We start from the raw sequence: 13,582 nt of genomic DNA, 5'->3' as shown, positions 1-13,582 counted from the left end.
CACTGACCGCCACAAAGACATCCTATATCTGTGATTCCTATAACTTTTTATCTAGCTCTTTCTTTATTTTTTTTACATGCCAAATTATGCTACAGTATAGCCAAAATGTCAAGATCTTTAATTATATAGCTCATATGACCAGTATAATAATAATGTACATCAATATCCAGCTCATTCATTATATAGCTCATATGACCAGTATAATAATAATGTACATCAATATCCAGCTCATTAATTATATAGCGCATATGACCAGTATAATAATAATAATATACATCAATATCCAGATCATTAATTATATAGCGCATATGACCAGTATAATAATAATATACCTCGATATCCAGCTCATTCATTATATAGCTCATATGACCAGTATAATAATAATATACATCAATATCCAGCTCATTCATTATATAGCTCATATGACCAGTATAATAATAATGTACATCAATAACCAGCTCATTCATTATATAGCTCATATGACCAGTATAATAATAATATACGGTACATCAATATCCAGCTCATTCATTATATAGCTCATATGACCAGTATAATAATAATATACATCAATATCCAGCTCATTCATTATATAGCTCATATGATCAGTATAATAATAATATACGGTACATCAATATCCAGTTCATTCATTATATAGCTCATATGACCAGTATAATAATAATATACATCAATATCCAGCTCATTCATTATATAGCTCATATGACCAGTATAATAATATACATCAATATCCAGCTCATTAATTATATAGCTTATATGACCAGTATAATAATAATATACATCAATATCCAGCTCATTCATTATATAGCTCATATGACCAGTATAATAATAATATACCTCAATATCCAGCTCATTCATTATATAGCTCATATGACCAGTATAATAATAATATACATCAATATCCAGCTCATTCATTATATAGCTCATATGACCAGTATAATAATATACATCAATATCCATCTCATTCATTATATAGCTCATATGACCAGTATAATAATAATATACATCAATATCCAGCTCATTCATTATATAGCTCATATGACCAGTATAATAATATACATCAATATCCATCTCATTCATTATATAGCTCATATGACCAGTATAATAATAATATACATCAATATCCAGCTCATTCATTATATAAGTCATATGACCAGTATAATAATAATATACATCAATATCCATCTCATTCATTATATAGCTCATATGACCAGTATAATAATAATATACATCAATATCCATCTCATTCATTATATAGCTCATATGACCAGTATAATAATAATATACATCAATATCCATCTCATTCATTATATAGCTCATATGACCAGTATAATAATAATATACATCAATATCCAGTTCATTCATTATATAGCTCATATGACCAGTATAATAATATACATCAATATCCAGCTCATTCATTATATAGCTCATATGACCAGTATAATAATAATATACATCAATATCCAGCTCATTCATTATATAGCTCATATGACCAGTATAATAATAATATACATCAATATCCATCTCATTCATTATATAGCTCATATGACCAGTATAATAATAATATACATCAATATCCAGCTCATTCATTATATAGCGCATATGACCAGTATAATAATAATATACATCAATATCCAGCTCATTCATTATATAGCGCATATGACCAGTATAATAATAATATACATCAATATCCAGCTCATTCATTATATAGCTCATATGACCAGTATAATAATAATATACATCAATATCCAGCTCATTCATTATATAGCGTATATGACCAGTATAATAATAATATACATCAATATCCAGCTCATTCATTATATAGCTCATATGACCAGTATAATAATATACCTCAATATCCAGCTCATTCATTATATAGCTCATATGACCAGTATAATAATAATATCCAGTTCATTAATTATATAGCTCATATGACCAGTGTAATAATAATATCCAGCTCATTCATTATATAGCTCATATGACCTGTATAATAATAATATCCAGTTCATTAATTATATAGCTCATATGACCAGTATATTAATATTATAACCCAAATCTTAAGCCGTTTAATTATATAGTTCATATGTCCTGTGATCGATTTTAAAAATGGATAAAAACTACCTTTAGTAAATATACCCCCCTAATGTCCAGCTCATTAATTAGTCCCAAATACCTATTACCCCAGGTGTCCAGTATTTTCAAACCATAGACATCTTATATGCACATGATTATACCTACACGTACAGTTGTCTTGACCATTGTAGTCTCTGTATTATACATCATTTAATATTGGATGAGGGAACCGTACGTTAGACGCGATTCACATGAATTATATACAATATTCAGTTACATATTGATCTCTGTGATATTTGCTTAGAACTTATTTTAAAATATTGGCAACTAAGTTTGTATAAGCCGCTTCTGTAACTATAGCTCTGAAAGTAGAAATTCTATGCATAGAGGTGAGATTATATTAATACACGTCTCCTCCCTGTAGAGCGCAGAGGCGGTGTTCCAGTGGCTGTGCAAGTTTCAGCTCCAGCTGTATGCTCCCAACTTTATCAATTCTGGCTATGACATACCAACCATTAGTAGAATGACCCCCGAGGTGAGGAATGGCTGGGTGATACATGAATGCTGGTCAGTGACAAGTCCATGTAATGCTGAACTAAAACAGATGATTAGTTGCTTAAATATAAAATGCTGATCTTCTACAACAGTATTTCAGGTCAGAATGTAGATATTAGGTTGACAATTACATACACATTATACATATGAAATGTCAGGAGGTCGATGTTAGGCTGGGGGTGGGAGGGTGATGGTTAGGCACTCGGGGGAGGTTAGGGTTAGGCTGTGAGGGAAGGGGGGAGGATAGGGTGAGGCACTATGGGCAGGTTAGGGTTAGGCTGTGAGGGAAGGGGAGAGGTTAGGGTGAGGCACAAGGGTGAGGTTACGGTTAGGCTATGAGGGAAGAGGGGAGGTTAGGGTGAGGCACTAGGGTGAGGTTACGGTTAGGCTGTGAGGGAAGGGGGGAAGTTAGGGTGAGGCACAAGGGTGAGGTTACGGTTAGGCTATGAGGGAAGAGGGGAGGTTAGGGTGAGGTTACGGTTAGGCTGTGAGAGAAGGGGGGAGGTTAGGGTGAGGCACTAGGGGGAGGTTAGGGTAAGACTGTGATGGAAGGGGGGAGGTTAGGGTGAGGCACTAGGGGGAGGTTAGGGTTAGGCTATGAGGGAAGGGGGAAGGTTAGGGTGAGGCACTAGGGGGAGGTTAGGGTAAGACTGTGAGGGAAGCGGGAGGATAAGGTTAGGCACTAGGTGGAGGGTAGGGTAAGACTGTGAGGGAAGGGGGAGGATAGGGGGAGGTTAGGGTTAGGCTATGAGGGAAGGGGGGAGGTTAGGGTGAGGCACTAGGGTGAGGTTACGGTTAGGCTGTGAGGGAAGGGGGGAGGTTAGGGTGAGGCACTAGGGGGAGGTTAGGGTAAGACTGTGAGGGAAGGGGAGGATAGGGTGAGGCACTAGGGGGAGGTTAGGGTTAGGCTATGAGGGAAGGGGGGAGGTTAGGGTGAGGCACAAGGGTGAGGTTACGGTTAGGCTGTGAGGGAAGAGGGGAGGTTAGGGTGAGGCACTAGGGGGAGGTTACGGTTAGGCTATGAGGGAATGGGGGAGGTTAGGGTGAGGCACTAGGGGGAAGTTAGGGTAAGACTGTGAGGGAAGGGGGAGGATAGGGTTAGGCACTAGGTGGAGGTTAGGGTTAGGCTATGAGGGAAGGGGGAAGGTTAGGGTGAGGCACAAGGGTGAGGTTACGGTTAGGCTATGAGGGAAGGGGGAGGTTAGGGTGAGGCATTAGGGGGAGGTTACGGTTAGGCTATGAGGGAAGGGGGGAGGTTAGGGTGAGGAACTAGGGGGAGGTTAGGGTTAGGCTATGAGGGAAGGGGGAGGTTAGGGTGAGGCACTAGGGGGAGGTTAGGGTTAGGCTATGAGGGAAGGGGGGAGGTTAGGGGGAGGTTAGGGTAAGACTGTGAGGGAAGGGGGAGATTAGGGTGAGGCACTAGGGGGAGGTTAGGGTTAGGCTATGAGGGAAGGGGGGAGGTTAGGGTGAGGCACTAGGGAGAGGTTACGGTTAGGCTATGAGGGAAGGGGGGAGGTTAGGGTGAGGCACTAGGGGGAGGTTAGGGTAAGACTGTGAGGGAAGGGGGAGGATAGGGTTAGGCACTAGGTGGAGGTTAGGGTTAGGCTATGAGGGAAGGGGGAAGGTTAGGGTGAGGCACAAGGGTGAGGTTACGGTTAGGCTATGAGGGAAGAGGGGAGGTTAGGGTGAGGCACTAGGGTGAGGTTACGGTTAGGCTGTGAGGGAAGGGGGGAGGTTAGGGTGAGGCACTCGGGGCAGGTTACGGTTAGGCTATGAGGGAAGGGAGAGGATAGGGTTAGGCACTAGGGGGAGGTTAGGGTTAGGCTATGAGGGAAGGGGGAAGGTTAGGGTGAGGCACAAGGGTGAGGTTACGGTTAGGCTATGAGGGAAGGGGGAGGTTAGGGTGAGGCATTAGGGGGAGGTTACGGTTAGGCTATGAGGGAAGGGGGGAGGCTAGGGTGAGGAACTAGGGGGAGGTTAGGGTTAGGCTATGAGGGAAGGGGGAGGTTAGGGTGAGGCACTAGGGGGAGGTTAGGGTTAGGCTATGAGGGAAGGGGGGAGGTTAGGGGGAGGTTAGGGTAAGACTGTGAGGGAAGGGGGAGATTAGGGTGAGGCACTAGGGGGAGGTTAGGGTTAGGCTATGAGGGAAGGGGGGAGGTTAGGGTGAGGCACTAGGGAGAGGTTACGGTTAGGCTATGAGGGAAGGGGGGAGGTTAGGGTGAGGCACTAGGGGGAGGTTAGGGTAAGACTGTGAGGGAAGGGGGAGGATAGGGTTAGGCACTAGGTGGAGGTTAGGGTTAGGCTATGAGGGAAGGGGGAAGGTTAGGGTGAGGCACAAGGGTGAGGTTACGGTTAGGCTATGAGGGAAGAGGGGAGGTTAGGGTGAGGCACTAGGGTGAGGTTACGGTTAGGCTGTGAGGGAAGGGGGGAGGTTAGGGTGAGGCACTCGGGGCAGGTTACGGTTAGGCTATGAGGGAAGGGGGGAGGATAGGGTTAGGCACTAGGGGGAGGTTAGGGTTAGGCTGTGCGGGAAGGGGGGAGGTTAGGGTGAGGCACTAGGGGGAGGTTAGGGTTAAGCTGTGAGGGAAGGGGGGAGGTTAGGGTGAGGTTAGGGTTAGGCTGTGAGGGAAGAGGGGAAGTTAGGGTGAGGCACTAGGTGGAGGTTAGGGTTAGGCTGTGAGGGAAGGGGGTGGTTAGGGTGAGGCACTAGGGGGAGGTTAGGGTTAGGCTGTGAAGGAAGAGGGGAGGTTAGGGTGAGGTACTAGGAGGAGGTTAGGGTTAGGCTGTGAGGGAAGAGGGGAGGTTAGGGTGAGGCACTAGGTGGAGGTTAGGGTTAGGCTGTGAGGGAAGGGGGTGGTTAGGGTGAGGCACTAGGGGGAGGTTAGGGTTAGGCTGTGAAGGAAGAGGGGAGGTTAGGGTGAGGTACTAGGAGGAGGTTAGGGTTAGGCTGTGAGGGAAGGGGGGAGGTTAGGGTGAGGCACTAGGGGGAGGTTAGGGTTAGGCTGTGAGGGAAGAGGGGAGGTTAGGGTGAGGCACAAGGGTGAGGTTATGGTTAGGCTATGAGGGAAGAGGGGAGGTTAGGGTGAGGCACTAGGGTGAGGTTACGGTTAGGCTGTGAGGGAAGGGGGGAGGTTAGGGTTAGGCTATGAGGGAAGGGGGAAGTTTAGGGTGAGGCACTAGGGGGAGGTTACGGTTAGGCTATGAGGGAAGGGGGAGGTTAGGGTGAGGCACTAGGGGGAGGTTAGGGATATGCTATGAGGGAATGGGGGGAGGTTAGGGTGAGGCACTAGGGGGAGGTTAGGGTTAGGCTATGAGGGAAGGGGGGAGGTTAGGGTGAGGCACTAGGGGGAGGTTAGGGTTAGGCTATGAGGGAAGGGGGGAGGTTAGGGTGAGGCACGAGGGGGAGGTTAGGGTTAGGCTGTGAGCGAAGGGGGGAGGTTAGGGTGAGGCACTAGGGGGAGGTTATGGTTAGGCTATGTGGGAATGGGGGAGGTTAGGGTGAGGCACTAGGGAGAGGTTAGGCTGTGAGGGAAGGAGGGAGGTTAGGGTGAGGCACTAGGGGGAGGTTAGGGTTAGGCTATGAGGGAATGGGGGAGGTTAGGGTGAGGCACTAGGTGGAGGTTAGGGTTAGGCTATGAGGGAAGGGGGGAGGTTAGGGTGAGGCACGAGGGGGAGGTTAGGGTTAGGCTGTGAGGGAAGGGGGGAGGTTAGGGTGAGGCACTAGGGGGAGGTTAGGGTTAGGCTATGAGGGAATAGGGGAGGTTAGGGTGAGGCACTAGGGGGAGGTTAGGGTTAGGCTGTGAGGGAAGGAGGGAGATTAGGGTGAGGCACTAGGGGGAGGTTAGGGTTTGGCTATGAGGGAATGGGGGAGGTTAGGGTGAAGCACTAGGTGGAGGTTAGGGTTAGGCTGTGAGGGAAGGGGGGAGGTTAGGGTGAGGCACTAGGTGGAGGTTAGGGTTAGGCTGTGAGGGAAGGGGGTGGTTAGGGTGAGGCACTAGGGGGAGGTTAGGGTTAGGCTGTGAGGGAAGGGGGGAGGTTAGGGTGAGGCACTAGGGGGAGGTTAGGGTTAGGCTGTGAGGGAAGGGGGGAGGTTAGGGTGAGGCACTAGGGGGAGGTTAGGGTTAGGCTGTGAGGGAAGGGGGGAGGTTAGGGTTAGGCTGTGAGGGAAGAGGGGAGGTTAGGGTGAGGCACTAGGCGGAGGTTACGGTTAGGCTGTGAGGGAAGAGGGGAGGTTAGGGTGAGGCACTAGGTGGAGGTTAGGGTTAGGCTGTGAGGGAAGGGGGTGGTTAGGGTGAGGCACTAGGGGGAGGTTAGGGTTAGGCTGTGAAGGAAGAGGGGAGGTTAGGGTGAGGTACTAGGAGGAGGTTAGGGTTAGGCTGTGAGGGAAAAGGGGAGGTTAGGGTGAGGCACTAGGTGGAGGTTAGGGTTAGGCTGTGAGGGAAGGGGGTGGTTAGTGTGAGGCACTAGGGGGAGGTTAGGGTTAGGCTGTGATGGAAGAGGGGAGGTTAGGGTGAGGTACTAGGAGGAGGTTAGGGTTAGGCTGTGAGGGAAGGGGGGAGGTTAGGGTGAGGCACTAGGGGGAGGTTAGGGTTAGGCTGTGAGGGAAGAGGGGAGGTTAGGGTGAGGCACTAGGGGGAGGTTACGGTTAGGCTATGAGGGAAGGGGGGAGGTTAGGGTGAGGCACTAGGGGGAGGTTAGGGTAAGACTGTGAGGGAAGGGTGGAGGATAGGGTTAGGCACTAGGTGGAGGTTAGGCTATGAGGGAAGCGGGAAGGTTAGGGTGAGGCACATTGGTGAGGTTACGGTTAGGCTGTGAGGGAAGGGGGGAGGTTAGGGTGAGGCACTCGGGGGAGGTTAGGGTTAGGCTATGAGGGAAGGGGGAAGGTTAGTGTGAGGCACAAGGGTGAGGTTACGGTTAGGCTATGAGGGAAGAGGGGAGGTTAGGGTGAGGCACTAGGGTGAGGTTACGGTTAGGCTGTGAGGGAAGGGGGGAGGTTAGGGTGAGGCACTCGGGGCAGGTTAGGGTTAGGCTATGAGGGAAGGGGGGAGGATAGGGTTAGGCACTAGGGGGAGGTTAGGGTTAGGCTATGAGGGAAGGGGGAAGGTTAGGGTGAGGCACAAGGGTGAGGTTACGGTTAGGCTATGTGGGAAGAGGGGAGGTTAGGGTGAGGCACTAGGGTGAGGTTACGGTTAGGCTGTGAGGGAAGGGGGGAGGTTAGGGTGAGGCACTCAGGGCAGGTTAGGGTTAGGCTATGAGGGAAGGGGGAAGGTTAGGGTGAGGCACTAGGGGGAGGTTACGGTTAGGCTATGAGGGAAGGGGGAGGTTAGGGTGAGGCACTAGGGGGAGGTTAGGGTTAGGCTATGAGGGAATGGGGGGAGGTTAGGGGGAGGCACTAGGGGGAGGTTAGGGTTAGGCTATGAGGGAAGGGGGGAGGTTAGGGTGAGGCACTAGGGGGAGGTTAGGGTTAGGCTATGAGGGAAGGGGGGAGGTTAGGGTGAGGCACGAGGGGGAGGTTAGGGTTAGGCTGTGAGCGAAGGGGGGAGGTTAGGGGGAGGCACTAGGGGGAGGTTATGGTTAGGCTATGAGGGAATGGGGGAGGTTAGGGTGAGGCACTAGGGAGAGGTTAGGGTTAGGCTGTGAGGGAAGGAGGGAGGTTAGGGTGAGGCACTAGGGGGAGGTTAGGGTTAGGCTATGAGGGAAGGGGGGAGGTTAGGGTGAGGCACGAGGGGGAGGTTAGGGTTAGGCTGTGAGCGAAGGGGGGAGGTTAGGGTGAGGCACTAGGGGGAGGTTATGGTTAGGCTATGAGGGAATGGGGGAGGTTAGGGTGAGGCACTAGGGAGAGGTTAGGGTTAGGCTGTGAGGGAAGGAGGGAGGTTAGGGTGAGGCACTAGGGGGAGGTTAGGGTTAGGCTATGAGGGAATGGGGGAGGTTAGGGTGAGGCACTAGGTGGAGGTTAGGGTTAGGCTATGATGGAAGGGGGGAGGTTAGGGTGAGGCACGAGGTGGAGGTTAGGGTTAGGCTGTGAGGGAAGGGGGGAGGTTAGGGTGAGGCACTAGGGGGAGGTTAGGGTTAGGCTATGAGGGAATAGGGGAGGTTAGGGTGAGGCACTAGGGGGAGGTTAGGGTTAGGCTGTGAGGGAAGGAGGGAGATTAGGGTGAGGCACTAGGGGGAGGTTAGGGTTTGGCTATGAGGGAATGGGGGAGGTTAGGGTGAAGCACTAGGTGGAGGTTAGGGTTAGGCTGTGAGGGAAGGGGGGAGGTTAGGGTGAGGCACTAGGGGGAGGTTAGGGTTAGGCTGTGAGGGAAGGGGGGAGGTTAGGGTGAGGCACTAGGGGGAGGTTAGGGTTAGGCTGTGAGGGAAGGGGGGAGGTTAGGGTGAGGTTAGGGTTAGGCTGTGAGGGAAGAGGGGAGGTTAGGGTGAGGCACTAGGCGGAGGTTACGGTTAGGCTGTGAGGGAAGAGGGGAAGTTAGGGTGAGGCACTAGGTGGAGGTTAGGGTTAGGCTGTGAGGGAAGGGGGTGGTTAGGGTGAGGCACTAGGGGGAGGTTAGGGTTAGGCTGTGAAGGAAGAGGGGAGGTTAGGGTGAGGTACTAGGAGGAGGTTAGGGTTAGGCTGTGAGGGAAGAGGGGAGGTTAGGGTGAGGCACTAGGTGGAGGTTAGGGTTAGGCTGTGAGGGAAGTGGGTGGTTAGGGTGAGGCACTAGGGGGAGGTTAGGGTTAGGCTGTGAAGGAAGAGGGGAGGTTAGGGTGAGGTACTAGGAGGTTAGGGTTAGGCTGTGAGGGAAGGGGGGAGGTTAGGGTGAGGCACTAGGGGGAGGTTAGGGTTAGGCTGTGAGGGAAGAGGGGAGGTTAGGGTGAGGCACTAAGGGGAGGTTACCGTTAGGCTGTGAGGGAAGAGGGGAGGTTAGGGTGAGGCACTAGGTGGAGGTTAGGGTTAGGCTGTGAGGGAAGGGGGGTGGTTAGTGTGAGGCACTAGGGGGAGGTTAGGGTTAGGCTGTGAAGGAAGAGGGGAGGTTAGGGTGAGGTACTAGGGGGAGGTTAGGGTTAGGCTGTGAGGGAAGGGGGGAGGTTAGGGTTAGGCTGTGAGGGAAGGGGGGAGGTTAGGGTGAGGCACTAGGGGGAGGTTAGGGTTAGGCTGTGAGGGAAGAGGGGAGGTTAGGCTGAGGCACTAGGGGGAGGTTACGGTTAGGCTGTGAGGGAAGAGGGGAGGTTAGGGTGAGGCACTAGGTGGAGGTTAGGGTTAGGCTGTGAGGGAAGGGGGGTGGTTAGGGTGAGGCACTAGGGGGAGGTTAGGGTTAGGCTGTGAAGGAAGAGGGGAGGTTAGGGTGAGGTACTAGGGGGAGGTTAGGGTTAGGCTGTGAGGGAAGGGGGGAGGTTAGGGTTAGGCTGTGAGGGAAGGGGGGAGGTTAGGGTTAGGGTGAGGCTCTCGGGGCAGGTTAGGGTTAGGCTGTGAGGGAAGGGGGGAGGTTAGGGTGAGGCACTAGGGGGAGGTTACGGTTAGGCTGTGAGGGAAGAGGGGAGGTTAGGGTGAGGCACTAGGGGGAGGTTAGGGTTAGGCTGTGAGGGAAGGGGGGTGGTTAGGGTTAGGCTGTGAGGGAAGGGGGCAGGTTAGGGTTAGGCTGTGAGGGAAGGGGGGAGGTTAGGGTGAGGCACTAGGGGGAAGTTAGGGTTAGGCTGTGAGGGAAGGGGGGAGGTTAGGGTGAGGCACTAGGGGGAGGTTAGGGTTAGGCTGTGAGGGAATGGGGAAGGTTAGGGTTAGGCACTTGAAGGAGGGTTAGGGGTAGAGATTAGGGTTACAGAATACTTAGTGGAAAGCTGGATAATCGGAGGTCTGACCCGTAAGTGGCGGTTACATAACCGCTGGAACCCGGAAGCCGCGATACAGCCTCCAGTAACAGGTAAACATCACTGGGCCACCAGGGAGCATACGTCGATATTCTAATATGTCCACATATATACATGATGCCTGTCAACATGGTAACTGTCAATATTATGACCGTGTTGACATTCTCAGGTCGACCTGATAAATGTCAATATATCATACCACACCCTTCAGGTCACACTACCTGACCTTACATCAAATGTGCTGTGCCTTTGTGTTTTACTTATTCGAATACATTCCCATTGTTTATGTATAAAAAGAAAATGCTGATCGCATACAACAAGAAACCAAAGTGACATCTATACAGACCTGCCGACCAACGCATTGCAGGTCATGCTCCATGACATTACATCAGGGGGTGCTGTGTCTTTGTGTTTTAGTTTTATTTACTCATTGCTTATGTATAAAATATAAATGGTGATCTTGTACATCAAGGAACCTCTACATTCCTGATACCCGACGCGTTTCAAAATGCAAAGATCATTGTGGGCAGTAATATCACATCAGCAGCAATAGAGCAGATTCAGTTTAATATGCATCTGTCTATTTTTCCAGTGTCTACTTCAGTGTTAGATGTTCCTAATATACTGTTGTTCCCATTCAGGATCTCACAGCCATCGGGGTCACTAAGCCCGGGCACAGGAAAAAGATCTTCTCTGAAATCAATAGCATAAACATTGGAGAGTGGCTTCCGGAGTACAAACCAGTGAGTATTATCGGAGGAAATAAGCAGGTCCTATCCAGGCGAGTGCAGCCCAACACAACATCTACACCTGCTGATAGATACACAAGGACACATCTAAGCCCCAGGACCAAGTGCATTAAGTATAGTAAAACACCCCATTCTGTAGGTCATGGTGGCACTTACGGTAGCTTTTTTTTTGTTTTTACTTTACAAATGGGGAGAAGTTGGACAGTTATATCGCCAAGGGCCCAATAAAGTCCTAATCCACTGAGAAATCTTGAATTGACAGTCATTTCCATCTTCTATACTTCCTTCCCCTGCAGGCAAACCTGTCCCTCTGGCTGTCGTTGATCGGGCTCGGCCAATATTTCAAAGTGTTGGTGGAGAACGGTTATGAGAATATTGATTTCATCACAGATATTACATGGGAAGATCTACAGGAGATCGGAATCACCAAACTGGGTAAAGACAACATCAGTCCAGACTGGCACTTGCAACTTGTTACATGACTCCAGTGTAGATATTGTACTGTACATTTAATTTTCGTAGAGATGTTCAGTAGTACACACGTGTATTAGTCATTTTGCACACACAACCTATTTTTCCATTATATTTACACGTATTAATGCCACACTAAATGCTCTTTTAAGCTTAAATGAAACATCAACTCAAAATCCAATTAAACAGTGCCCCCCAGTGGTCAAATAGGAGAGTTCTTCTGATTTGCAAATTAAAAAAAAGAACCTTGCTTCATCTGTATGAGGACATTTCTGAAAGCTAGTTCACAGGAAAAGGTACAGTGGGTCTCATTCAGAGCCGCTCGTAAGCGGCCGTTCGCTCGTTCCGAGCGATGTTCGCACATCTGCGCATGCGTACGGTTTGTAATACGTATGCGCGAACCAGTCAGTGCGGCCGAAAATCGTTTGTTCGCTATATAGCTAATGCCTGCTATTTTGAGTGACAGGAGGAGGCGTATGTGGGTGGTAACAGGGGAAGGTGCTTGAAAACGGGGAGTGGAATTGAGAACGCAGGCGTGCTTAAAGGTCAAAACGGGCGTTTTATGGGTGTGCATAATTAATACAGCAGCGTCACTGACCACGTCACTTGGTTGTTTTATAGTCAGAACTGCTCGCAATATAGTGGTAGGAAAAACCAGCCACAAGAATAGCGAGCGGTTCATACGCTGTTCGATGTACTCGATTAATCTATTAAATAGCGGACATGACGTATGATGCGAGCGGCCAGGGGGCGTATTTTAAAAAAAAACGACCGCATGTTTTGTTCGCTCGTTCAGACATAGAGGCGGCAACAGACCGCAAAGAGCGAACGGTTCATTTGAATAGCCAGCCCCTTTTTCTGGACGAGCGAGCGCTAATAGCGTCCGGCTCTGAATCAGGGCCTGTATCCCATAGCAACCACCCAGAGGTCATAACTCTAAAACTGTACAAATACAAGTTGGCTGTATTAACATAATTTAAGTGCATTAACTAATTTACCTGGATACTATCACTCTTTTGATCTTGAACTCAGCAGAGTGAAGGCCTCCAGAGTGGTAAATCCTTTTTTTGTGTATGCCAATACTGTAGATACTGTTGTATGGTGTTTTTCTTTTATATTTTGAGATGTGGCCCTATGAGTGTTATTTACTCCCTTGCCTGTGTTATTTTGGAGACCCTGCTCCCTCCACTGTCTAACTTTGTCTGTGACTTTCTGCTGCCTCCATTTCCCTCCTCACATCTCATTTCCTGTCACATGCAGCCTTGTCCTCACTGACACATCACTCATCTCCTGATATACTCTGTGCTGCTGGGGGCCCTGCTCCTTCCACTATATAACTCTGTCTGTGACTTTCTGCTGCCTCCATTTCCCTCCTCACATCACATCTCCTGTCATATGCAGCCCTATCCTCACTGACACATCACTCATCTCCTGATATACTCTGTGCTGCTGGGAGCCCTGCTCCTTCCACTATATAACTCTGTCTGTGACTTTCTGCTACCTCCATTCCTCACATCACATCACTGCCCCTGTCACATGCAGTCCTGTCCTCACTGATACATCACTCATCTCCTGATATACTCTGTGCTGCTGGGGACCCTGCTCCTACCATTATATAACTCTCAGTCTGTGACTTCCTGCTGCCTTCTTTCCCCTCAAGTCACTGCCCCTGTCACATGCAGCCCTGTCCTCACTGACACATCACTCATCTCCTGATATACTCTGTGCTGCTGGGGACCCTGCTCCTTCCACTATATAACGCCTCAGTCTGTGACTTCCTGCTGCCTCCATTCCCCTCCTCATATCATGTCACTGCCCCTCTCACATGCAGCCCTGTCCCTCACTGACACATCACTCATCTCCTGATATACTCTGTG

At 49.4% G+C, this 13,582-nt stretch overlaps 1 protein-coding gene across 2 annotated transcripts in view; it reads left to right on the top strand.

Annotated features, from left to right (window-relative positions):
* CASKIN1 (CASK interacting protein 1) overlaps positions 1-13,582 on the top strand; it is a 439,648-nt gene that overhangs the window by 409,542 nt on the left and 16,524 nt on the right. For both annotated transcript variants that reach the window (XM_088470341.1, XM_088470340.1), the window contains 3 exons: positions 2,513-2,623; positions 11,127-11,228; positions 11,531-11,669. In XM_088470341.1, coding sequence (XP_088326467.1) covers positions 2,513-2,623; positions 11,127-11,228; positions 11,531-11,669 — 352 coding nt within the window. The remainder of the gene's footprint in view (positions 1-2,512; positions 2,624-11,126; positions 11,229-11,530; positions 11,670-13,582) is intronic.

The sequence above is a fragment of the Taudactylus pleione genome, unplaced genomic scaffold, assembly GCF_031769625.1.
Source record: "Taudactylus pleione unplaced genomic scaffold, aTauple2 ptg000098l, whole genome shotgun sequence".
Lineage (NCBI taxonomy): Eukaryota > Metazoa > Chordata > Amphibia > Anura > Myobatrachidae > Taudactylus > Taudactylus pleione.
This window is presented reverse-complemented; position numbering and strand designations above follow the sequence as displayed.